The sequence below is a fragment of the Juglans regia genome, chromosome 8 (assembly GCF_001411555.2).
Source record: "Juglans regia cultivar Chandler chromosome 8, Walnut 2.0, whole genome shotgun sequence".
Classification (NCBI taxonomy): domain Eukaryota; kingdom Viridiplantae; phylum Streptophyta; class Magnoliopsida; order Fagales; family Juglandaceae; genus Juglans; species Juglans regia.
The window spans coordinates 831,490-859,476 of NC_049908.1; the positions used below are offsets into that span (position 1 = coordinate 831,490).

At 34.4% G+C, this 27,987-nt stretch overlaps 1 protein-coding gene across 1 annotated transcript; it reads left to right on the plus strand.

The window, feature by feature from the left end:
* Positions 1-5,556: 5,556 nt before the first annotated feature.
* Positions 5,557-27,698, plus strand: LOC109012849 (CHD3-type chromatin-remodeling factor PICKLE). The gene is made up of 31 exons (XM_018994690.2): positions 5,557-5,678; positions 6,958-7,107; positions 8,102-8,239; positions 8,337-8,491; positions 8,753-8,914; positions 9,840-10,081; positions 10,183-10,278; positions 10,361-10,497; positions 10,577-10,789; positions 10,876-10,983; positions 11,696-11,746; positions 11,872-11,971; positions 12,958-13,100; positions 13,184-13,287; positions 13,477-13,615; positions 13,742-13,911; positions 15,936-16,002; positions 16,093-16,215; positions 17,779-17,888; positions 17,970-18,051; positions 18,907-19,104; positions 19,356-19,506; positions 19,604-19,709; positions 19,947-20,021; positions 21,363-21,424; positions 21,529-21,605; positions 22,631-22,761; positions 24,150-24,525; positions 26,189-26,318; positions 26,766-26,839; positions 26,999-27,698. Exons 2-31 carry the CDS (start codon positions 6,961-6,963, stop codon positions 27,545-27,547), a joined length of 4,416 nt encoding a protein of 1,471 aa, XP_018850235.2. The 5' UTR covers positions 5,557-5,678; positions 6,958-6,960; the 3' UTR covers positions 27,548-27,698.
* Positions 27,699-27,987: the final 289 nt, after the last annotated feature.

A 27,987-nucleotide genomic window follows, 5' to 3' on the forward strand; every position in this document is an offset into this window, starting at 1 on the left:
TTTTAAATGAATAAAAAAGATTACAAAATAAATATTTAAATAATATAAAAAAAAGATAAATTGATGTATAGTAGTATATCGTATAAAGTAATATGTGAAATAAAAAAAATGAGCTTTAATAATGTATTTTAAACAACATGATAAAAAAAATTATTGGTAGTGCTCTTATATATACGATTTAATTTATATTTCTAAGGGAAATTTTTTTTAAACATACATTGGATGGTCCACCATCTAAAAAAGTTTCGCAATTTGTAATTCTTTAGTAAAAATAATATTTTAACTACAGAGGAAATTTAATAATTTAAATTCATAAATTGACGACTTGATATAATACATCAAATTATAAAATTATTTTTACTATAAAATAAATCTATTATATTACACAAAATATATCATATCAATTTATAAGCATATTTTTATCATTTTTTTTATTTTTTTATTTTGGTGTGGGTAGCACATACTGGATCCCATTTCCATTTGGCATTTGCTTGCTGGGTGTTGTCATTTCAAATATTATTATTTATGGCCGTGTACTTGAGATTTGCTGTCGGTTTTGGTGTGGCGATTAAATTTTTAGCATAGTAGGTTGTTGTTAGATAGGGTATAGTGGCCTATTATGCTCCCTTGAATAGAGTAATACTATAGCTACAAACAAACTATAAAAAATAAATTTATAAATTGATGTGATTTGGTATAATACGTCTAATTATAAAATTATTTTTAATATAAAATAAATTTAATATATCATGTGAAGTCACGTCAATTTATAAATTTATTTTTATATAATTTTTTTTTATATATATAGTAATTCTCTTGTGAATATTGGCTTATGGCTAGATCATCACTACAAACATGAAAATGTCGCCAATACCAAAAATATGTACAGTTGTATTTATCACTCCTCTTGGCGATATCGTTAGCAAACTTGGCATCCATTAAGGAGTTGCTCTCCACTTTGTTTATGCCCAAAAAAGCCCATCTTTTATGGGGAGGGAATGTCTTTGGGCTAATGGTTCAACATCAACAATCCCCGAGCCCAAGAAGCCCACTTTCCCTCTCATGCAATTTCATCCTCAACCAACCTCTGTATAACCCTCTTTACCGGCCTCGCTCCAAAGTTCGGGTCAAAGCCCGCTTTCCCAAGAAGCTCAACAGCTTATTTTTGGCGGTGCAATATTTGGGTAAGTATCTAACGTTACTCAATTGAATAACTTTTTTATCCATTTTCATAATATTCAATTTATAAGCATTACATTAAAAAAAAAATCACTGAAAAAATATAATTGCTTTTTTTTTAATGATAAATCCTGATTGTCCTCAAACTGGACCACAGTGGCTGCATTTTGGGATTAGACCATTGGAAGAAGACGAGTGTTGACTGGGCTAGGCTCTTCTGTGCCAGCCATTTGGGTCAAAAGGAGCGTGCACGTAGCCAGGTTGGTTCCACGCAAACAAGTGGCTGACATGTCAAAGGACCTTTGACTTTCCTTAAAACTTGTTGCATCCAAAGCATAATGGTAAAATGAAAGAAAATTGGTATTAACTTTCGAGTTAGGCATTGTTTCGTTATACAGTTTAGATAAAATAAAATGATTATTTTATTAAAAATAAAATAAAATATTATTATAATATAATTTTTATTTTAAAATTTTAAAAAATTAAATTATTTATTATATTTTATATGAGAATTTAAAAAAATTATAATAATTATATAAAATGAGATGAGACGATACGAGTTAATTTTGTATAATCAAATCAATCTTCCGCGTTGAAATAAAATACCAACTATATGAATATGATATGGATGCAACGTCGTTTTCAGACCTTTAATATCCACATTGCTAAATTAATTTATTTCTACTTAATTTGCTCGTGGGTGCTAAGCGAGTTTATCTTGACCCTATAGAGTCGAGGTTTATTTATTTATTTATTTTTTAAAGAGGAAATATTTCAAATTTATTTGTTATAGACTCCAAGGTGTTTAATTATATAGTCATGTGCATTAAACGAGTCCTACTACAATATGAAATTAAATAAATTAACGATGTATTTATCATTTTTTACAACTCATTTTATAATTAAATAATATAATTTTGTCAACTTTATTAAAAAATTATGAAATAGTGGAGTAAAATTGAAGCATTGAGGGTCGAAAGGGTAAGCTAGAGCTTGAAGACATTTCACGAATTAAGTCCTTCATCTCCTCCCTGTTCTTAGGTGTAGTCAATTTCCTCCCCAATCTTTTCGATCGCTAACCCTAACCAATTATTCTCTCCTCCATCTTGTTCTACATGATTTGTTCTGACCCAATCTTATTTGAAGTTGACTTTCTCTCGAAGAGTTACAGGGAGTGAGTGTGGAAAGAATGAATTAAGGAGAATGAATATGTCAAATGAGCATCTATCAATTTTTTTTTTTTTTTTGTTGGAAGCCTTGGCTGCTATATATATTAAAAAGAGCAATGCTACATATAATGCTACATTACGAAAGGGTTTCACAGAGGACAGTATATAAGGAGCTTTCATCTCCAAGCCATGCAAATTTAGAGTCGTTGTGTACTGCACTTGTTTTGGATTCTTAATTATAAGAGTGAACTTGGTGTTCAAATTCTTAATTATGGAGTTTGTACCAGAAAAAGCTGTACATAGCATAAATTTTCTGGGATTTTTCTTCATTATAATTGCGGCTGATTCTAATGATCTGCTTGCTTGGAAGGGATGGTGGAGTCTCGACTTAAACAACTTACCCTGAAGGTTAAATTTTTCTTCTAGACATTTTTAGAATGCAGGACTGAAACTTCATTGCGTTCAGGGCTACGATTTATTATGCATTTTCTAGTGAGTAAATAATTTACATCCTTGAGATAGGAGGTATGATTTATTTTACTACTAATGGTTTTCGTTTCACTATGCAGATAGAGAGTGATACAAATGGGATGCTGCAGTGCGCCATCCTTTTGGATTGAATATGTAGAATTGGTTCTGAGAAACAGAGGCTGACATTCTTCTTTTTCATTGATTTTCAATTTTATTTTTTTAAAACAAACATTGACGTGGCAGAACGCCACATCAGATTCATTCACCAAGTTGCATGTATATAGTGGGACTAGTTTATTAAATGAAAAAAATCTTATTGTAAGAGATTTCTCGTATGAAATTGCACATCAATATTAAATATAAGACATCATTTTATTTATTTTTATAATAAAAAAAATTATATGAGTGTTTGTACGCAGTTTAATGAGTCAAACCGCTAGTACCTAGCAAATCTCTTATTAAATACCTTCAAATCCAATGCCTTGTTAGATTTAGGAGTTGTTTGAAATTAATTTTCATCTCATCTTGTCTTATCTCGCTTCCTTCTCAAATATCATTCAAATATAAATATTTTTAAACTAATTATTACAACTTTTTAAAACTAATAATTACAACTTTTTTAGACGTCTAAACAAAACATAAAAAATAATTTAACCTTTTTAAATCTTAAAATAAAAATAATATTAAAAAATTATATCGTAACAATATTTGAACCTTATAACATTTTTTATTCAATTTTTTATCTCTAATTTTCTCAAAATTTAATTAATACTTAACTCAAATTATTTCTCTATTATTCATAAATTAATTTATTATTATTCATAAAATTCTCATTTCTTCTCATTTATTAAACATCCCTAAGTCAACTGTAGCAAATAGGCGAGTGGTGATTTCAATGCTTCCCCATTACCATCTCTACCTACAAGTCAACTGTAACAAATAGAAGAGTGGTGATTTTACTCTAAGAGGAAATGGGGAATAAAGTTATGGTAAATAGGTACACTTGTATGCTTGATTTGAATAACGAGTTAGAATGAAATGAAAGTTAAAAGTTGAATAAAATATTATTTTTATTTTAAAATTTAAAAAAATTAAATTATTTATTGTATTTTATTTAAAAATTTAGAAAAATTGTAATGATGAAATGAGATGAGATGATTTTACTAAACAAACAAAGCCTTAATTACTTCTAAGATTTCATTGCTCACTTTGGACTATCAATTTAATGTCCTTTTTTTTTTTTTTTTTCTCACTTAATGATGATTTTAAGGAGCTGCCATGAATGGGTATAAAAACTAAGAAACCAAATACGAGTTATCTTTTTATGCTAACAATTGGATGCCTTTTTCCTATTGTTGTCTATTCGTGAATTGATGCATAAAAATGTGCAAATATATATTTGGACATTCCACCATGTAAAACTATATGAGGATTTTGTTTTTTGGTTGCCTTTTTTGCTTTACATACGTTTATATTGAAATACTCCCTATTTTGGCTGGGGGCACGTAATTAGGGTTTTAGTGAGAGTCGATAAATATATTTATATATATATATATATATTATGTTCAAAATTGTTATTATTCACATTAATGGTGGGTCTGGATAAAGAGTTCATATGATATAAGATGTTTTGTTGAAAGTTGAATAAAAATATTATTAAATATAATTTTTTAGTATTATTTTTATTTTAAAATTTAAAAAAAAATTGAATTATTTATTATATTTATGTATGAGAATTTATAAAAATTGTAATGATAAGATATATGAGATGAGATGAGATAGGTTTGTGTATCCAAACCCATCCAAAAACGGAACATGAATATGGCATGCATGCATGGTAAAGTTTCTTGCACAATGAGTTTGCATGGTAAAAAATAGGTTAGCTTTTTTGGTGCATGTTCGTTGAGTGTGCTCCAAGGTAACTACTTGAAAAAAGGTTCGTTTCAACTGGTCATTGTGTAGAAACTATTGCAATGGATTCTTTGAAGGTGATGAGGTATAACTTCTTCATCAAACTAGCAAATCATAGTTGATCATATAATTTTAAAAAGTAATGTTATATATTATACTCTTATTCTACTTTATACTATAACATTTGTCAAATTGCCATCACACTTAGATAATTATTTATTTAATTTTTATAAAAAGTAATTAAAAAGTTGTTGAGTAATGCTACCTCATCATAATTAAAATATGAATGAAATGCAAATATGGTATATAAAATTTTTCAATTTTAAAATAATATTAGAAAAGTACTTCATTTGAAAATCGCATTTAACAACCATCAATAGTATTATTATTTTTAAATAAAAATGAATATTCATTTAAAAAACTCACAAAAATTAAAAACAAATAAAAATATATACTTTTTAAGTTGGTTACACATGAATATTTTGTTAAGTATTATTATTATTATTATTATTATTATTCTTTTAACAAAATACAAAACCCCCAATAAAAAAAACATAATATCCCATCTAAAGTCCCCATATATCCATTATTAGATATATATCTCAAAAAATAATTATTGAATAATCTTATATACGGATATGGTATACTCCAAGTATATTATAAAATATCATCTTAATAAAAATAAAAATTTATATAAATAATTTTAATTAGATGAGGTGATAGGATAATAATTTATATCCTAAAAATATTTAATAATTTTTCATTGTCAAAATGCTTATATAAAAAGTATTTGGAGTTAAAAAATCTACTGTCTCGGTGAGGGTAGCACCACCTTCTCTCTCTCCTGCAGGACCGCCTTTTGCTCTCTCTAACCCTCTCCCAACTCCGGGTTTGGGTCCGTGCTTCAAATTTTGGACGCACTTTGGCCCCCAGATCCGGCTACTTCCGGTAATTCCCTCTATCCTCTCCACGATTCTTACAGTACCATGTCCTAAACACTTCACCTGCCGTTAACTTAAAAATATCAGATTAATTATCCACAAAAGAAAGAAAAATCTTGAAAATGGTCGATGAACCTTGAACTTCCCGTCGTTTTAGGGAATGGGTATTCCCGTTTTGCATTATACGATACTTGTTACTGAAATTGCGATGTGGTCCCTTTGTAACTCATCCTTTGCGTATCGCTTTGCTTGTTACTTGTGGGTTCAGTGTGGGCTTGAATTTAGGGTTGCGTTGCTCTGACTGTTAGCTCGTATTTTTTTGTTTATTTTTTTTCCAATTTTACTTTGTTCTTTCTTTTTGGTGAGGAATCTTTCATTTCCAAACCGAAATGAGGAATTACGAATTGCCACTTTGTTCTGAAACCTGCAATATCATATACGCATATATCCTCTCAAGAAAATAATACAAACCCTTGAACTGGAAGGCCAAAATGCCGTATCAAAACCGTACGTACTTAACACAGATATACATAAATACAAAGTATTCGTGAATACACACCGCCGACGCACACATACATTTGTATAAGAAAGTGAATATATGTATATTATGTGATACATATAAATGCATACAAACAAATAAACCACACAAATACATACATTTTATGTATATGTGTAGATAATGACATTGATCTGCGTATATGCAATGCATATTTACATAAGCACGCACACATTTAGGATAGATGCTCACTTTATCTTCTCCTTTTTCACTATTGGGTATTTTTTCGACAACTATGTGTATATGCCCTTGGGTGTTTCCTATTTATTACTGATACAGTTCCAGTAAGATTGTTCTCCTACATGTATATTATGCATGGGACATTCTGATATGTTGACAGATATTCGATTTGAACACTTTTTTTAATTTACTGTAACTGTGTCAGTGTTTTCATTTCTCTACGAAATTGGCAAGGAATAAATATAACTTCAGCATATGGCAAAATTGGTTCATAATTCTTATAGCAGAGTTGTACCTTCAAGTCCGGCTTGACTACCGATTTGGGCACGAAGATAGAAATTCATTTATGGCATATGATATTTAAGGCATCCCGATTATCACAGATACTTGAAAAGCATTATACACTGCTTGTGGACTGATTTGTGTCATTTAAAACCAATTAATACCTTCTGATTTCGGAGCATTATTGTGATCTGAACTGTAAGATTCTTTTAATCATTCACTTGCCATCAGTAGATTTGAATTCAAAAGATGTTTTTCTTCCTCCTAGAATATGAGTAGCCTGGTAGAGAGGCTTCGTGCTAGATCAGATCGGAAGCCAATATACAACATTGACGAATCAGACGATGATGCCGATCTTTTGCCTGGAAAACATGGGACAGCTCATGAAAAGTTTGAAAAGATAGTCAGGAGCGATACGGTTTGTTTTTTTTTTTGTTCTTTTAGAACTTATGTTTCCTTTTCTTCGCCCTCATTGGACTTGTTTACTTGTTCTATGGTTATACTTATGTTAGATGACGAATTTCAAAGAATGAAACATTGTTGCCACCTTAAATACTGAGTTTCTTAATTGTTTGGTTAGCTCATAAAATTTGGTTATGCATCCTCTGAAATGAGGTGCTTGAGAATCAGTTCTCAGAAGTACCTCAAGTATGGTATACAGAATAAAGTTCGTTGTAAGAGAGAAACGTAATCCTAAATCGAAATATACTTGGAAACTTTTTTTTTTTTATTGGCACCGGGTGTCCGGAAATAGCGTTCCGACTAATCCTGGGGGTGCACAAGCCCTCGGCAAGGAGTTTCCCACAAGTTCACCTAGGGTAATTCAACGGGAAAATCCCCCAGTCTGATGGCCCCTAGAGATTGTTTGCACCCAAGGGGATTTGAATCTTAGACTTGGGGGGAGCATACCCCCAAGCCCAAAGCCTTTACCACTTGAGCCAAACCCTTCGGGTTTATTCTATGAAACTTATCAATTTAGATATTAAGCATTTTTTAATAAAAAGTGATGCTGGGAAAATTTTCAACCCCCTTTAGTTTGTGGCATATGTAACCTGAAAAATTTGGGCTTCGTCCAGATTACTTATATGATATGCTTTAATGTGTTCAAAGCACGTATTTTCATTATTGCTTGAAGGCTTTTGAACTTCATAGCAATGACAGCAAGTGGGTGGCAGTGTTTGGCCATTTGGTGGCCATTTGATGGAAAATATTGTGTCATGTTACTTTGGTGCATGACAGAAAAGGCTTTAATTTTTCATGTCATTCTCAGGTTATTTTGTTGCATATCTAATGGTTTATCAGTTTATCTGTCTTATATGTAGAAAGTTTTATTTACTCTGGCTGTCTGTCTTTTTTGCAATTTTTTAAATATTTTGTTAATCTAACAATTGTGTTTTTTTTTTTAAACATAGAAGGAGAATTTATGTCAAGCCTGTGGAGAAAGCGGGAATCTTCTCTGTTGTGAAACATGCACTTATGCTTATCATTCCAAGTGCTTACTTCCTCCTCTGAAAGCTCCTCTCCCTGGCAACTGGAGGTGTCCTGAATGTGTATGATTCCATATCTGGAACTATTGTTGCTATTGTCAAGCAAACTATGGATTGTATGTGTTGGTGATAGCTGCTGATGAACATGCTTTATTTTCAGGTTAGCCCACTAAATGATATCGAGAAGATATTGGACTGTGAAATGCGCCCTACTGTTGCTGATGATAGTGATGCCTCAAAGTTGGGATCAAAGCAAATTTTTGTAAAACAATATCTTGTAAAGTGGAAAGGATTATCTTATTTGCATTGCACATGGTAACTTCCTGGCCAATGATTATCTAAGAATATGTTTTTAGGGGAAAACTTTGTTTAGTTGACCAATACTTCTAAAAGGACTTTGATTTCTAGTAAGTCTTTTTAATCCTGGAATACGTTTCTTATGTTTTCTTCTTGTTCTTTGTGCTATTTGGAATATATATTTATGTAATTGCTAGATGGCCTTGCTTATCAACCTTTTTCCTTGAATTTTTGTTAGTGTGATGCTTTCCATTTACATGCCATACGATCTTAACACAGGGTGCCAGAGAAAGAGTTCCTAAAAGCTTTTAAGACGCATCCTCGCCTAAAGACTAAAGTAAGCAATTTCCATCGTCAAATGGCATCTAACAATAACTCTGAGGAAGACTTTGTTGCCATTCGACCTGAATGGACTACAGTTGATCGGATTCTTGCTTGCAGGTGCAACCATCTCAAAGTTTTTCTTGTTAATACATAATATGAGATGAATTTTGCTTCAATTTTGCTCTTTGAGTTCAATGCTTTAAACTTGAGTTTGAGAAAAATTTCAATGCTCTAGGGCTTGAAATAGTTCTAGAAGGTTTAAAATCAATGCCAAAGTGGTAAAAAAAGCACCATGTTGAAGTGAGCGTAGGGAAAAAAGAAAAAAGCGAGTGGTTAGAGAGTTTTAGTACTATTTGGCATATGGTTTGCCTGCTATTTGCTACTTTCTTAAGTTTTCTTTTGGGACAAGCCTTTAATTTATTCTCTATTGATATATTAACATCCATTTCAGGTGTTTCTAATATATACTCCCTGTGTACTTGGATAATGCCTTTTGCTCATTGATATAATCACCTTACTATATAAAAAAATCTTTTATCATAAATCTTTTGAATTTTTTTTTATCGTAGCATCGCAAAGTGGACTAGTTCAAATCACTCGACTTGTCACTATGCAAAATAATGGGGTGGAAGGTTTTACTATCATAAATTCATTTCTTAGTCTTGATTGGTGTTAAGGATATAAATATTTAATATTTCCATAAGCTTATGCTTTAGGGATAAGTGGTGATGCACATGGTATCAGAGCAGAAGTTTTGAGTTTGAAGTCTAACTTTACACTTCATTCTATTAATTAAATATTTCACGTGTTGGGTTCACTTATTGCGAGGGAGTCTGACCCACACTTGAGGGGAAGTGTTAATGATATAAATAATTAAATATTTCCATCAGCTTAAGCTTTTGGGACAAATGATGATTTCACAATTGGTTCTTGTGAGCTTGTTATCAAATTGATTTTTATTTTTTTATTTTTATCATTTCGATCTGTTTGAACATGTAATGGAACTGATTTTGGATATGATGTCACTTACTAATTGCTACAGAGGTGATGATGATGAGAAGGAATATCTTGTGAAGTGGAAAGAACTTTCATATGATGAATGTTACTGGGAATTTGAATCAGATATTTCTGCATTTCAGCCAGAAATAGAGAGATTTAAGATAATTCAGTCTAGGTATACTAAGTCTAGTAAGCAGAAAAGCAGCCCAAAAGATGCTATGGAATCAAGGAAGAAGCAGAAAGAATTTCAACAGTTTGAACACAGTCCTGACTTTCTTTCTGGAGGTAATATTGTCTGATATATACTCTCTAACATGGCTCACTTTTTCTATATGCTATTTTGGTTTGAATTGTGAACTCTTGATTGGATTTTGGTATAAATGAAGGCACACTACATCCATATCAGCTTGAAGGATTGAACTTCCTACGTTTCTCTTGGTCCAAACAAACTCATGTAATACTAGCTGATGAGATGGGACTTGGTGAGTCTTCTTTTTTCCTCTCTTTAAGGAGCTGTCTGTGCATCTTCATGACTGGATTTTGCAATCTCTTTGTTGGTTGCAGGAAAAACTATACAGAGTATTGCTTTTTTGGCCTCTCTTTTTGAAGAGAACCTTTCTCACCATTTGGTGGTTGCTCCACTTTCAACTCTGCGAAACTGGGAACGTGAATTTGCGACATGGGCTCCTCAAATGAATGTCGTATGTACATTGGATCTGTCTATTTAGCATTTTCATTGGCTGGTCAATATTTCCCTGAACAAAAGCTTCCTTACTGCAGGTTATGTATGTTGGGTCTGCCCAAGCTCGTGCTGTTATTAGGGAATATGAATTTTACTTTCCCAAAAGTCACAAGAAAATCAAGAAAAAGAAATCTGGTCAAGTTATTACTGAAAGCAAGCAAGATAGGATAAAATTTGATGTCCTTCTAACGTCGTATGAGATGATTAACTTGGACTCAACATCCTTGAAACCGATCAAGTGGGAGTGCATGGTAACAATCTCCAACTCATTGCATTCTTTGCTTGTCCTCAATTTGTGCTTTGTATTTTTTCCCCTAATGCTAATTTCTGTTCATAGATTGTTGATGAAGGTCATCGTCTTAAAAACAAGGATTCAAAATTGTTTTCTTCAATGAAGCAGTATTCAAGTAGACATCGAGTGCTTTTGACTGGGACTCCTCTTCAGGTTTTTTGTCAGATTATGCTATTATTCTGGGATCATATTCTACAATATGAGCTTTTTATTTCTCCTTGGATGAATGCATAATGTGTTTTCTCCACATTGCTGTGATTTCTGTAAGTCACTAAACATCAGAATGGATTTTGCTATAGGATGGTGATTAATCATACAGCCTGTTCTTTAAGTGAGTGGCAGAAAAAAGATTAATTCAGTATTATTAGTTTGGGTTCTCATCTCATGATAATACACCATGTATTGGAAGAACATTGCTTTTATCCTTGCACTCATAATATTTTGGCTGTCTTAGAAATAATCTACACATTCATGGAGGTAGTTGGCAGGGGGGGCACGAGTTATCGGTTAAAATGTGCAAGGAGCTGACTTTTCATCCTAGTTCAAATGTCTGCTATCATATTAATATCATTACTTTGGAATTTGGATGTTTCTTTTTCTTCTTTTTGGTGTATATGCTATCTTTCACTCATTGCTTGATGCAAGTTATATAGGTGAATATTTTTCATTATCCCATATATTTGATCGGAAAGCATGTGCAGTATCATCTCTCGGCAATAAAAAAATAATACCCATTTTCTTTTTATTTATTAGTAGCTTTTATGTTGCATTAATATGCTTATTTCTGACTTCAGTTACTTGTTACATGCGGCTTAGTTATTCATACAAACCTGCTTATGGGGGGACCCTTCTTTTCCATTTTCAGAATAATCTAGACGAACTTTTCATGCTTATGCACTTCCTTGATGCTGGAAAGGTTAGTATATAGCACAGCAGTTTCATGCTGTGGATGTTAGTGTTCATTTCCTTAAAAGTACGTGACAGAAATTGATTCATGGACATCATGACTGTTTTCTTGCTCACAATTTCTATTTTCTGCAGTTTGGAAGTTTAGAGGAGTTCCAGGAAGAGTTTAAGGATATCAATCAAGAAGAGCAGATTTCTAGGCTTCATAAAATGTTGGCCCCCCATCTCCTTAGAAGTATGGTTCTTAAACTCTTTCAAGTGACAAAAATTTCACTTTATCACCATGTTATGAGTTTCATTATTGGGTGTATTGGCTAAAGCAATGGTTTATGATAGCTATGTAGTATGAATTTTTAACTCAACTCAAAGTTCCTAGTCTTTTTTGGTTTTCCCTTTATTTTTCATTTTTTTATTCTTCCTATTGTCTTGCATCTGCAATAGTTACTGTTGTTGCATGGGTCTGGATGGGAGGATCAGTAGGCCCCAGAATTTTTTTTCCGGAAGCATGTAGGTCCTGTAACTGATCCATGTATCTTAGTAAGTGTTGCAAAGAATGCATCACCTATGTGATAGCAAAACCCGTGCTTAACTTTTTTTTGTTGACCAGCATGTGCTGTCACATAGCTTGACTGCTTTTAATACTGTCTTATTATTCTTTTTTTTAAATTTACAGGCATTCTTAGATTGCAGCATGCTGACGCTTCTCATCTGTTTTGCCAATATGTTTGCATATTGAACCTAAATGAAGTTAATGTTTGCTCTCAATTATTAGCAATGTTGTTACAAACTCTTTTGTGGCAATAATTGCTGAAAACACTCCAACATAGCACCGTTTAGAAGTTATCATGTTCCACTTAAGAAGTTACGAAAAATTAACTGATTAGAGTAATCTTCTCTTCTGTATAATAGTTTTAGTTCACCTTGAACTAAAATTTCATTTTTAGGGGAAGGAAATCCTCCCCAATCCTCGAACTTTATTCAGTTGACTACCGTGATATACATTTTGATGGTGGAGTCGTGTATCTAGGGTTCACTCCCCAAGGGTGGGTGTCATAAAAAGGACCCTGCCTTGATAAGGTTGGGTGTCATGAAAAAAAAAAAAAAAAATACAAACTCAAGTTTTTACAGTGTAAGAGGAGATTTATCTTAATTCACCTGTAACCTTTTGAAATTATATTACACTACTGAAGATGTGGCTGTAAATATTGTATGCTATTGCAGGAGTAAAAAAAGATGTAATGAAGGAACTTCCTCCTAAAAAGGAACTTATTTTACGTGTTGAATTGAGTAACAAACAGAAAGAATACTACAAAGCAATTCTGACTCGGAACTATCAGATACTAACTCGACGTGGTGGTGCACAGGTAGGGTTGCTTTTTTAATGAGTTAATAGCTTTTTATTTTTATTTTTATCTAACATGTTACTGTGGTTGAATACTTGTATCAGATTTCTCTAATCAATGTGGTTATGGAATTGAGAAAGCTCTGCTGTCACCCTTATATGTTAGAAGGAGTTGAACCTGATATAGAAGATACAAAAGAATCTTTCAAGTAAATATGTACTCCCTATCAATATTGCCATCTATATATTCAATGATGAAGGCAGGATTGTTTGGCAATAGATACAGTGAATTTGTTCTGATTTTATGTGCCAGATTATATCTACCTTAATTTTTTCTTAGTAAGCTATAACAATGTTCCTCTGTTTTTTGCTTCTACTTTTCTTTTTCTGTTTGACAGACAACTCCTGGAATCATCAGGGAAGTTGCAATTGTTGGACAAAATGATGGTGAAGCTGAAAGAGCAAGGCCATAGAGTTCTCATATATTCACAATTTCAACACATGTTGGACTTGCTCGAAGATTACTGCACTTATAAGGTTTACATTCAACATTATCTTGCCTACATACTTCTATGTATGCATTTAGTTGGAATTAATTATATTACAAGGAAACAATTTATATAAGTTGTTTAATGTTACTTCATACTTTTTCTTTGGGGTCAGAAATGGATATATGAGCGGATAGATGGCAAAGTTGGTGGAGCTGAAAGACAAATTAGAATAGACCGATTTAATGCCAAAAATTCATCCAGGTTTTGTTTTTTGCTCTCGACCAGAGCTGGAGGCTTGGGAATAAACCTTGCAACTGCTGATACAGTTATCATATATGATAGGTGAAAAGTTTACGCTCTGACATGTCTTCTTTTTTCTTTTAAAATATTTTAGCTGTGATGGACCTACTACTGGAGTTTGATTTCTGGATTACTAATTGATAATCAATTGTTAATATTTTTTTGTGTGTGAAGTAATTAAACTCTTTGGTTGCGTCAAAGGGATATATATATTTTTTGATAGGTAAATTGCGTTAAAGGGATATCAATTCATGGTTCTGTGAACCTAGAGCTTAGGAAGACAGTGAGTATGCATTTAATGAATGGCTGAACTAGTAATTTTCCACGGATAGTGGTTCTCTATGTGATGGAATTTGATGATTGCATGGGAAGGGGTTTTGGGTTCAGCGATGCCAGTTGCCATGATTGGAACTATGGAATGTTAGTTCTAGCTATAATTGTTGTAAAGATGCAAGTGGCCTAATGCAAAATGAAGATATTGTCTAGAGTAATTATTTAGAGTAAAGGTGCAAGTGTACCTATTTAGGCATCTTGCGGGTCGACACATAACTTTGGCCAAGGTGGCGACAACATCAATAGCATTGTGGAGGAGATGCGAGTTTTAGGAACTGGTGTGGAGGAAGGGACAAGGTTGTCATTGGTGCCTTGCGAGGGGGAATTTTTATTGCCTCGTCCACAGTTTGGAGCAGAGTCTACAGAAGATGTTGTCCTTCTGATATATCTGATTTATCATCGAATTGGGTTTTGGATAATGAGGTACAACAGTGTGTGTGGATTACCTGTGAAGGATTCGAGGACCAATTCATAGCACTACTCACTGCAATAGAGGCGGCTCATGTACTTGGCACAAAATCAAAATCTAAGAAGAGTAGAGAGCTAAAACGTCTTACTTTGTAATCAACTATGACGATACGGGAGGTAGTTCAAGTTGAGGGAGGACCAGAGGGAAGACAGAACCAATTGTATATTGTTAGTAGGACTAGTGTGTTGGGGAATTTACAGTGACTTGGTATATGGGCAAAATCTGGTTTGGTGGGATAGGCATTGGTGCACTGGTGGTGGTTTGGGACAGGCGCATTTTTGGGCTTGGGCTAGGGCTAGGGCTAGGGCTAGGGCTAGGGCTTTGTTATGTTCATTTTCCTAGATGGGTTTGTTGTTGGGCTAGTGCTTTGTTGGGTTTATTGTTCCTTGTATCTTTTTTGCACCTCAACTAGGTGTTTTCTCTTGTAAACATCTAGTGTTGGCTATGCCGCCTATTGGCATTAATAAAAATTTTACTTACCAAAAAAAAGTTTTAGAGTAATTATCTCTGTATTCCAGTGACTAGATTCTGATACTGGTATGATGAAATGGAGGATCTATAGTGGATATGAAAGTGTGCTCTATTACACATGAAGAGTTTCCTTGGAAATAAATGTGGCATGCAGAGGCGCTTCCTGAAGTCACAAATTTCACTAGGTTTGAATCACTTCAAAAGATTATGATATTCGTGCCTTACACAAGGTCTGAATCACTTCTTCATATAGTGATTCTACTTGGGCCATAGGATGGTGGGTCATCCTAACATTGTGCAGGGGCTAGAGCTCTGTTATGTGTTGTCTTGTTTCTTAATGTTTTATTGACTACGTCCTGATAGCTGAGTTTCTTCAAGGTAGTAAAGGTAGCATTGACATGGCAATGGGTTGGTTTGATTGTGCCCTGTCATTGGATCTCTCTAATGCTATTTCAAAGACTGCATAGCCACTTCATTCAGATTTAAGTGGTTTACGTTGTATGCTGTTAGGAGAGGGAGGGAGGGCTCCCCTTAGGCTTCATGGTTGGCAGCAACAGAGTAAGTGTTATCCTCAGGGTAATAAATGATGGTGGTAACTACTTATAAAAAAAAAATCAATGATGGTGGTAACTCTTCATTTATCTCGGTACTGAAAATGAGTTTGCACTTTTAGATTTAGATTTATTTGAAAGAAAAAGATGTGTCATATCTTGTTCTAATATGTGTGAGATAACTTCTCTATTTTATTCTTCAAGTATTTTTTTATTCACCAAAAAACCTTATCGTTTTGCAGTGATTGGAATCCCCATGCCGATCTACAAGCTATGGCTAGAGCTCATCGACTTGGGCAAACTAACAAGGTTGATATCATTCCTCAATATTGTTAAGCCAAATTATTGTTGTCGTGGTCCTTTGCTTGCTTTAAAGTTGAGTTTGCTTCGGTGCTGCAGGTGATGATTTATAGGCTCGTAACACGAGGAACCATTGAAGAAAGGATGATGCAAATGACTAAGAAGAAAATGGTGTTAGAACATCTCGTTGTTGGGAGGCTGAAGGCTCAAAACATTAACCAGGTAAACGATGTTCTTTCAGATACTAATGCTGTTGTTATATTCTGTAAAAGGTATGCCATTGTCAGCAATATATTTTTTTTCCGTATTGGTATTGAAATCTTCCAAGTCTTTCAATCTTTCTATTTATGGTAGTGTTGTTTCTTGATAAGCTTTGTTCACATGTTTCGGGTACTCTGCCATGGTGGAAATATTCATAATTATCCAAATTTTTGTGGCCTTGATGTTTGTTTTTATAATATTTCAAGCTTGTCTTTGATTTTTATTTTCTTTGTACATAAGTGAAATTTGAAATAGGTAAATCATGAAATTTAAACGAACTAGATGGGTTAGATGGGTTGAGGGCTGGGTTAGGGTTACATTTTCCTGCTATTTGGAATATTGCTGGTCATGGTTTGGGCTGGATCTATTAGCACTATTAATTCCAGTGGGAACTGGGAATCTGGCCAGATCTCTCTGTTGCTATCCCTAGGGATCACTGTGCAACCATGAGATATATCCTTGTTATATAAAGGGGGCAATTCTTTTCCTCAAAGTGGCTCCTTCAAGTGAAGACCAGAGAAAATGAAGTTACTTCGACGTATACATGCTAGAAGACTAGAAAACAATGGTTGTCCAAAAGATGCTGTAAGAATCAGGAATATTACAGTTTCGCTACTCTCGGTGTACTGAATCCTGGTCACCTGGTTTTTGTATACTTTTGTTTCCCTTGTTCCCCTTCAAGTAATATCTCTGGATGCTAGTATCTCAAGATGTTTGTACTGGAGATTGTGCAGCCCAGCCTTTGGACTAGCAGCTAGAAAAGTAGAATATAATTGTCGATCACTTGATCTTCCTCCAAACCAGTTGTGATAAACTTTTCTAAGAAAAAACTCCCATCTAGTCTGATCAACTTTTTTCAGGGGTGAGTAGCATGTTATATGACTATAATTTAAACTTGAAAAGCTTTAAAGGATTCTCAATTGCGAGAATCAATTCCAAAGTGTGACTAGTGTGAAAAAGAAACTGTGATACATGCTATCACATGTCATTTTGTTAGAGGTATAAATATGCTGAATGGTGACAAGCCCATCTGTTAAAATTGATTTTACTGGTTGGTTCTTTATATTTGCATCGTTTTATTTAGGGTGTGCTGTATGTTTCAAGTACCTCATTTTTAATGTTGGATGGAAAGGAATGATCAGTGTTTTAATGATAAGGAGCGAACTTTGGAGGAACTACGAAATTTTTTTGTGCACAACTTATTGCTTTGGTTTTCTGCTTTAGTGTTTAACGGAACTAATGCTCATGATTTTCTGTTGTCGTTATCTGCTTCTTAGAATTTATTTAGGTGTTTCTTTTGTATACTCCCTATGTACATGGGCATCGATCGCCTATTTCATTCGTATTAATAAAACTGTCTTTCTTAATTATAAAAAAAGGTACCTCATTTTTAATGACTACTTCTGATAGAAGTCGAACATAAGCCAGAGACTGTGTGTGTGCACTGAGGAACTAAAATTATCTGAGTAAATGCATTTACATACACAATGATGAAAATTCTAAGTGATTCTGATTTTACTTTAGGAAGAGTTAGATGACATCATAAGGTATGGCTCAAAGGAGTTATTTGCTGATGAGAATGATGAAGCAGGGAAATCCAGACAAATTCATTATGATGATGCAGCAATAGATAGGTAAGTTCTTTTCTTACGGTTTTGACTCTATTCATTACCATTTGGGCTCAAAATTCTTTTGTTATATTTTTTATGTAACAGATTACTTGATCGTGAACATGCTGGAGACGAAGATGCTACATTGGATGATGAAGAAGAAGATGGGTTTTTAAAAGCCTTTAAGGTTTTATCTAATTTTATATTATCATGTGCATTACATCATTGTGCTTCTAGCGATTTAAGTTACGCTTTATTTCCCTATGTCCGACATACTTGTATTTGTACTCCTTGGTGTGATGGTTTAACACAGTTGTCTTTGATTACATAGAAAAGAAAAGACCAAAATAGGCTTGTGGTGTTGGCAAGGAGAAGTGACTTTTGGCGGAGGAAGTGTCAATCTTGCTTACATATAGAAATAATCCAAATATGGAAGTCACTCTGGTTACCATTGTTTTACTTTCATGCATAAATGTGACCTGGTTTGGATGGAATTGTACCATTCCATGGTGACGTTAAATCAGCTAAACAGCAGAGCATGCTATCGGTGTAGCTTCTGCAATCCTATTGCTAAGGCTTGTGGAATCCCAAATATTATGACATCCTTGTATCAATTTGTTCAGAGTCTTTTGAATATTCTGTTGCATTACATGCGTCTGATAATAACTTCTGGTTACTTTTTAGTTATTGTTCCATACATTTTAGGCATTCTTCCTTCTGCTAGTTCATATATGTTCCTTTTTGGTCTCATCAGACAAATATATACACTTCTCGTGACAGCACACATAGACATTAATGGACTTACTCTACATGATTTTCTTTTGTTCCTTTCTATTTCTAGCAAGATGACTTTCATCTACACCCAATATTTATATATCATACAAATATTTAATATTTCTGCCATTGGGATTGTTTTAATATCTGTGAACATCCGATTGTGATTGCTTCTGAACAGCTTTGTGGAACAGCATAGGATTTCATCATTATATTCTCTGCTTCTTTCTTGTTTTCTAAAAAATTAAAATAAGTGTTATATTTGTAGGTGGCAAATTTTGAATATATTGATGAAGCAGAGGCTGTACCAGAGGAGGAAGCACAGAAGCCAACTGTTGACAATAAGACTACAACAAGCAATTCAGAAAGATCAAGTTACTGGGAAGAGTTGTTAAGAGACAGATATGAAGTGCACAAAATTGAAGAGTTCAATACTTTGGGCAAGGGAAAGAGAAGCCGAAAGCAGGTATTGGTTTGGTCTTTATGACATCAATTAGAACCACTTGGTATATTCTGTTATATACTTAGAATGCTACAGTAATGTATTTGCGTACACAGAAACACTCATATTCTAAGGAAAATCTTTCTTCAAGATGTCAAATGATCTGTATATGACTGTTTTCTTTTGGGAGAATTTTCCCATCTTTGTTACTTATCCCAGTCTCAATTCTACATGGATGTGGGGGGATTAGTGTGTGCTTTTGGGATTTTTTTCAGATGGTATCTGTTGAAGAAGATGACCTAGCTGGTTTGGAAGATGTGAGCTCTGATGGTGAGGATGATAACTACGAAGCCGAGCTGACCGATGGTGAAACAACTGCAACAGGAGCTCCTTCTGGGAGAAAGCCTTACAAAAAGAAATCTCGTGGTACTTCTTTGTCCTAGTGTTGTTCAATAAGCTAATCACAATGATTTGGTCAGCATGTGCTGACTGTAGTGCCACTTCCTTGTGATTACTTATACAGTGGATGGCACCGAGCCACTTCCTTTGATGGAAGGCGAAGGGAGATCATTCAGGGTACTAGGTTTCAATCAAAATCAGAGGGCAGCATTTGTGCAAATTTTGATGAGGTTCTCTCTCACATTTGTAACCAATTTTACAGTAGTTGCTAGATGTAACCCCCCCCCCCCCCCAAAAAAAAAAAAAAAAAATCACACGACACACACAAAGCATTAACGTGTAAATTTGTAGAATTGCCAAGTATGTTATTGCAAGAAACTGAAACTTCTGTGAATGGCATATGTATGTCTGATCACTTCCAGTTTGCAAATGTTTGGACGCTTGTCTTACTCTTGAATGATTTGCAGGTTTGGGGTTGGTGATTTTGACTGGAAGGAGTTTACATCTCGCATGAAGCAGAAGACCTATGAAGAAATAAAAGAGTATTTATTCTATATAGCTTTTGCTTCTGATTTGAAATCTTCGAGTTGCAGCTTTAAAATGTTATTGGAATTTATCACATTATAATTTCTTAACTTTAAAAAAAAATGTTATTGGAATTTATGGTGGCCTTGTCTGTCTTCTTGTTTGGGCAATAAGTTTAAACATTTTATCTCCACACTTCCAGGATGGGATGACCATGCACATGTGCTTTAGGACTGCCAGTATACTTGCTTTAGGACTGCTAATACATGTCTTGTTTTCTAGAAACTACTGGAATGATAAACTCAATTTGCAAAAGTTTCACTTGTTTCAGGCCTTGTTTGGTTATACTGATGAGATTAGATGAGAGGAGAAATATGTGAATAGTAGTGAAATAATTTGAGTTAAGATGTTTTATGGGGTTTTGGGAAAGGAGAGAAAAAATGATGAATAAAAATATTATAAAATTAAAATATTGTTAGAATATAAATTTTTAATATAATTTTTGTTTTGGGATTTGAAAAAGTTGAATTGTTTTTTGTGTTTTATTTGGAAGTTTGGAAAAGTCGTAATGACTAGATGAATTGAAAAGTTGAAAATTTGAATTTGAAATGTGTTTGTGTTTGAATGGTGTTTGGATGTTGAGATAAGATGAGATGAAATGAGTTGAGACCATCTGTGAAACCAAACGGGGCCAGTTCTATGAATTTGATTACTTTTTTCTGATGAAAAATGTTTTGGATCAAGTCATTAAGGGGCAAGGGTTTGAGGTGTCAAGCGTTCCAATGTGATGTTTCCACCTTTTTTGTTCAGGTTTAATAACAAGTCTATGCTGGTGAATCACACAATTTAGTACAGCATGAAAAACTTGACAAAGACTAGATGGGTTTATATGTGTTCGTTTCATTTTATTCCAATTGCAATTGTATCAAACTGACACATTGCAAAATACTGTATATCACATTTCAGATTCACTAAACAGTTCAGTTTTCTGCAACATTAGTGAAGTTTTCTAACATCTTTAATAGCATGTTGTAAAACAAATATTTGAAGCTAAAAGTGGTCTTAATTCTTATGCATTAATGTTGAGCTGTCACAAATTTACTCCAACTATACCCATGATGTAAGTGCAGATGGGTTTGATTTTTGTTTCCCTAGAAACTTTTCCACACCATCAAAAAGAGTTCTGTGTATTATTATACATGCCTGTAATGATTATACTTGATTATGATCTTGAGGCACAAAGTTAAAATAATATTGTAAAGTAGATAAATTGCATATGCATGCATGTATGTTTACTCTTTCCATTTTCTATGATGTAGATAATTGGTATGTTGATATACTTATATTTTTTTCTTCAGTTATGGGGTTCTCTTCTTGTCTCACATTGCTGAAGATATAACAGACACCCCAACCTTTTCAGGTCATAAAAACCTGCTGTTTCCATTTCTTATTTTGTTTTCCTTTGTCTGTAACCATGTCTGCTCTGTTGCTAAAGCTTTTATCTACTACTTATCTTGGTTATAGACGGTGTTCCTAAAGAAGGACTCAGAATACAAGATGTGCTTGTTAGGATTGCAGTTCTGATGCTAGTAAGGGACAAAGTAAGTTTTGGTAAAAGAATATTGCCGTATTTAGTTCTTTCCTTGGTTAAATGTTCAATTTTTTTTCCTGAGTTATACATTTAACTCCATTTTTTTTTGTTTATTTTAGTAGTTGGGGTACATTGTAGGGATCCTTGTATGACTCAACCAAGTGATGGATGTGGATTGTCTATTTTCCCTGTTTTGTCTTTTAGGGAAATGGTCATTATGTGATATGATTTTGCTCATCTCCTGAGGCATAAGCATATACCTATAAGCACAAGGCTTGGGATTTGTTAATTTACATTATGCAAGTTGTATTATTGATTTTTTTTTTAATTTTAGTTTTTTTGCCAACTTAGCAATGGGTTTTCACTAATAAGTAGTTCCAGAGCCTAGAGATAGGAGGGCTCTGGTAGCACCTCATTTAAGCATGTGAGAGAATAGGGGTGGAAAAGAAATAATTGAACTTTTTACGTGCAATAGGCTTATCTTACAGTTTGTTTTCTTTGCATTAAGTTTGAATTAATTCAGTAGGGGTATTCTTGTAGATATCTTAGTATAGTTCTTTGGAAGCTATCATATAGTGTTGGGCAGAGTTTTAAGTTCAAAGTTACAATGGAGACTTTGAATCCATGGTTTTAACTTGGGCAGGTATAACTAAATTGCAATGTATTGAATGTATATTTATGAGAATAGGAAAGTAGAGATGTGTAAGTTGTTACAATTAATGATGAAGAGGAATGCAAAAAGTGACCATATCTTATCCTGAATCAATTCTTCATGTGGAAGGGTAGATTGTGGAAGATGCAACCCATATTTTAAACAATTCTAGCAAAGTGAAGATGTGCATGTTGAGTATGTGTGATTCCAGGGCATTTATTAAATAAAAAAGGAAGATATATCTCATATTAGGGCTTTGGAGACACTCAATTCAATTCTTTATGTATAAAATGTACATTTCTATTGATAAAGCTTATCTTCCAATTCTCTACATTTCTTGAGGCTAAACTCTTTTTTCCCCTCCTTTTTGGGTGTAATGATAGGTGAAGTTTTCATCAGAAAATCCAGGCACTCCACTTTTCACTGAGGACATCATATCTCGGTACCCAGGGTTGAAGGGTGGAAAATCTTGGAAGGAGGAACATGATTCATTATTATTGCGTGCCGTACTGAAGTATGTTTCTGTTACTGGTTTATATGTCACAACATTAACATACTCTTTGCAATAATTTATAAACTGTTACGCTTGTTTGCTTATATCCTTCCTTTGTAATAGTATCTCCTTAGTTGTATAGTAAGGCGGGCTGGTTTGGATGTTGAGTTGAGATGATAAATCTCATTTCAACTCATCTCATCTCCACATCCAAACATCACTAAAACACACTTTTGAATTTCAAATGGTCAACTTTTTCATCTAATCTTTACCTAATTATTACAACTTTCCTAAACTTCCAAACAAAACACAAAAAATAATTCAACTTTTTTAAATCCCAAAACAAAAATAATATTAAAAAATTATTTTCTAACAATATTTTAATTTTATAATATTTTTATTCAAATTTTTCTCTCCTTTCCTAAAACCCCATAAAAACATCTTAACTTAAACCATTTCACTACTATTCACAGATTTTTCATCTTATCTCATCTCATCTCAACATCCAAACGAAACATCTTCATATTTATAGATTCTAAGATTGACTTTGATTTCTACTTTGTACTCAGGCATAAGTGTATGAGTAGCTATTTTTCTATGCATCTATGGAACTCTTTTATGTGTAGTGCGATAATTGGTGAGAAACGAGTTGGTGTTCTGTTAATTTTAGGAAATACTTCATATTCAATTTGAAGGGCTTGATAGTTAGTAAATTAAATCGCAAAATGTTGTCGGCCTGACTTCTCTTACATTCAATTTCCTTTGTAAGCTACTGTGTTGCTTTTTGTAATTGCGTGGCCGAATTAAACTTCTACTTCTGCCAATGGTCATTGGACCAAATGGCATCTTCTCACCACTTAAACAAGGGGTAGAGAATGAGATCGTAGGTTCAAATCCTATCACGAGTGTATTTACCCTATAAAAGAATGCTTCAAGTCTGGGGTTCTTGAATTGATGAGATTTCAACCATGCATTCTACATGTTGTTGAAAATAGATTGGCGGATATAGGTCCTCAATCATCTTGTAGTTGATTATATTTGGATTGGCCTGAAAAGGGAGGTCTCAGATGGAAAAGGCAGTATTGTGTGCATCATCTCTTCCGCATGATTGTTAGCCAAATTGCGTTTGTCAGACCATGGATATTTGTAGGCTATAGATAGTTTGTGTGCTTGGCCTTTGTTTTATTTTTTTTCCTGTACTCCATGCACACATGTGACCACATTTGCACACGTTTGTTAGTGTATGAATGTTTAATATTATCTGTGTGACTTCCCGCTAAATCCTAGTGAATGAATATGATAAAGGTGCATTGAGTGCTTGATAATTTAGCTTTGCTACAACACTCGGTTCACACAGACATTTGTTCAAGTACTTATCACTTGCTTTTGTCTTCTTGCTTTCATAAAAGGCATGGGTATGGAAGATGGCAAGCTATTGTTGATGACAAGGATCTGCGGATTCAGGAGGTGATTTGTCAAGAGTTAAATCTCCCCTTCATAAATCTACCTGTCCCAGGACAAGCTGCTTCCCAAGCACAAAATGGTACAAATACAGCTAATGCAGTAGCGCCTGGCTCCCAGTTAAAGGAAAATGGTGGTGGGAATGATATAGCAACTGATGTTGCACCTGGAACTGCTGATGCTTCAAACCAAGCACGGCTACATCAAGACCCTTCTATACTACTTTACTTCAGAGATATGCAGAGAAGACAGGTTGAGTTTATCAAGAAAAGGGTGCTTCTCTTGGAAAAGGGACTCAATGCAGAGTACCAGAAAGAATACTTCGTAAGTTTAATTACATTTTTCAGTCACCTGCATATTGGTTTATTATGTCTATTCTGTTGGGTTCTAAAGGAAATTAGCCTAAAATATTATTCTCAGAGTAAAAGTAATGCCAATTGCAATATTTCTTATGGACTTGTTCTATTAATTCATGAATTCAGAAAACATAAATGAGATAATGAATGTTGCATGTTGCATGTAGTCATGGGCTAAGATTCTTGACCTCAATTTAGGATTGGTAGACAAAGGAACGCTAAGTGGTCTTAACCTAAGCAACCAAACAATGAAGGGCAGCTAGCCTGGTGTATTATCTGTCTAGGTATCTCTTTCTGTTGATTGCTGGAGAACCTATTTGTCGCATACAATTAATACTTCCTCAAAGGTAGGCAGAAAGCACATTCCCTATGGAGGGATGATCATTGAGAATCAGTCCACCACCTCGTTGTTGTCAAGTTGTGGTGAAGCCCAAAACATTCTGCAGTCTTGAATGTGGGCCAGAGTTCTTAATATAATTTTGCCAATCATTGCTCGGGAGGATAGATTCTTTCAATTAAATCGATATTCAACGAGATGGACTGTACTTCTAACACTACCCAGATCTGAGTCAGGCTCAACCTGATTAGACAGGCTGTTCAATAAACATTGTATCTCCTGTTGGTCTCAGCAGTGGAGAGTTTGAAGAGAGTTTCCTAACCTCATGGCCTGTCTTCAGATTTGGAATTTTTTCCCTTCCCGCAAAGTGTTTTGCTTTGACAAGGTCCTCGTGTACTTTGACTGATGAATCTTAACCAATTACGTCTGGGCCTTGACAGATGTCACGTCCTCTGAAGTGCTGTTAATGTAAATGAAGTGATCATACCATTACTTTTTAGAACTTGGGACAACTTTGATCTAGTTTACTTTTGAGCCCCCTCCACATACTCTTATCTAACCCCTCCTACCAGTAAGTGGTGCTGCCATCATCTCATGGCCTTATTGTTTAGTTTGTGTTAGCTCACTGTACAGGGTCATCGTGCCTTAGTTAGATGGCATTGATTTTCATTCTGTCTGACCGTGGTTGCTTTTTATTTTTCTTGCGCTTTTTATTTCCCTTACTCCTTTTACCCCCCCCCTCCCCGAAAAAAAAGAAGAAGATTGTTTTGCATGCAGAATTGACCAAACTAATTCATTATCGAGTCCTATTCAATTCTAAGCATCTATCATGTTGAATGCTTTTTGGAATAAATTGCAATGCTAAAAAGTTAATTCTGGAAAATCTAGGTACCTCCACCTGCTGAGTCACTACCTCCAAAGTTATGTTTGAAATCCTTCCTTTGCTTATCTTAGTTACATTTTCCCTGATTCCTTGCTATGTTATATGCATCTCCCTTGGCCGATTTACTGGATTTAATGCCACAAAGAGGTTTCTCTGAAACATTTCTTCCAGCATGGACTGTATTTAAGTTTGAATCTGCAAAATAACTAGCTTGGGTAGCCCTATGCTTTTGATATCCTTGACTACATTGGGCTTTATATATGTGGTCATCATTGCAAGAGTAAGCAGGATTGCTCTCGACATTATGCTAAATTTAAGTTTATGAATTGTGTATTTCATCAGTTGTAAGGAGATGACACTTGCTTGCTTGTGGACTTGGATAGTTTTCATTCTCCTTGGTTGTGTCCTCAGGGTGACGTGAAACCAAACGAGACTGCTAGTGAGGAGCCTGAAAATGAACCTAAGGTTACAAATATGCCAAGTCCCAATGTGGAGGTTGATACCCAAGTGATTGATCAATTGCCTCAAGTAGAAGCAATAAGTAAGTCTAACTTTAGTTCTGGAATGATCGCTGATCAATATGGTAGAATTCTTGTCTACTTCCATATCTCCATTTTTCTTTTGTCCTCTTTTAGTTGGTGACTTTCGGGTATCCAATATATTTGCTTGAGTTTGTATCAGATTTTTTTCCCTCTTTTCAAGAATTTGAAATTCAGAATCATGTATCGTATGGTTTTTACTATTAACAACAGTTCCAGCAGAATTTTATATCAATGCAGGTTTTTCTTAAAGAAAAAAAATTAAAAAATTGTCCCTGGTCATTTGCTCATTTTTCATTTTTCCGGTCCTTGGCTACAAATCTCGGTGGTAAAGAATTCACGGATGAGTTGCATATCCTGATCAATTGGCATCACATCATTTCTACACTATTGATTGATATGAGCCTCTTGATATATGCTCGGTTATGACTAATATTGTGCCTATACAGCTACCGAAGAAATTGCTGCTGCTGTTTGTGATGATGACCGAGATCGATTGGAATTGGCTCAGCTTTATAACGAGGTAAATCCTTGCCTTGAGTGCATTTTACATGGCAGTTTATGCATAGTGGCTGCATTTTGTTGGTATAAAGAAGTCATCGTGCAGAGACAGAACATTTTTGGAAGGCATGCAAGCCAACAGGTTACAGATCCTTTACCGTCTGTTCAATATTTTTTGCAGATGTGCAAGATTGTAGAGGAAAACGCCCAGGAATCTGTTCCGACATCCTTAGCAAACCAATCTGTGATGAGTGTTAACTTGGGAAAGAAACTCCGGTCGTTGGAAAGCATCTATGAAGATGTAAATCGCATTCTCTCTCCTGCACAGACGAATCCCCCTTCTTCAGAACATCCAATGAATACGGGGCAACAATCACAAGTTGAATCACAGAACACCATTTCAGGCACTGGATCACCATCTACGCAGCAAGATGGCCACAGCCCTGCTTCCATGGTGGTAACAGAGATGATGGATGTGGAAACAGAACCTCTAAACGAAAGCAGCAAGTTGGAGTCAAACCCAGACCAAGACTCAAACCCAGCAAAAACACAGAGTGAGTCGCCTCTTAATGTTCAACCTTCTACAGATCAAAGTCGTCCAACGGCAGAAAATGCAAGTTTGCCTGATATATCTGCGGATGATGTGAAAATGGAAGAAAGGAAAGACGAAGCTATTCCCAACGGAAGCACAGAGAAATCAGAGCCGGGGGTCATTATTTTGGATGACTGACACATACATGTAACATCACTAAGCGGCCCATTCTTACCCATTCTCATGATGCATTGCTCTCTGTAACATTTAACAATTTTTACCTGAAACCAAATTAATTTTAATGGGACTTCATCGATAGTTTATAAAACCTCTTATTTAGTTTTACTTCTGTTAAGGCTAACATGTTTTGTAACCACCAATTCCGACGATGCTCCGAGTGCCTGTAAGGGAGAAAGAAGTGGTTGGATGTATTCGTGACACCTCTGATATCAAAGTTAGAATGTATCTTTTGTGGAGAACCAAGACAAGAAAAGATAAGAGAGTTATGAAATTGATTAACCTTCTTCTGTCATCAGCATTTTCTTATTTATACTAAATCCCTTGAAGGACTTTTGACCTTTCTGTCGCTGTAATGATAATTTCCTACTTTGGATGGCATGACAATGCATTTAATGCAG

Coding starts and splice junctions, on each gene's coding strand:
- LOC109012849 (XM_018994690.2), top strand. CDS start 6,961: ATGAGTAGCCTGGTAGAGAGGCTTCGTGCTAGATCAGATCGGAAGCCA. Junction 13,101..13,183: donor CTCGACGTGGTGGTGCACAG/GTAGGGTTGCTT, acceptor TACTTGTATCAG/ATTTCTCTAATCAATGTGGT. Junction 18,052..18,906: donor GGTTTTTAAAAGCCTTTAAG/GTTTTATCTAAT, acceptor TTATATTTGTAG/GTGGCAAATTTTGAATATAT.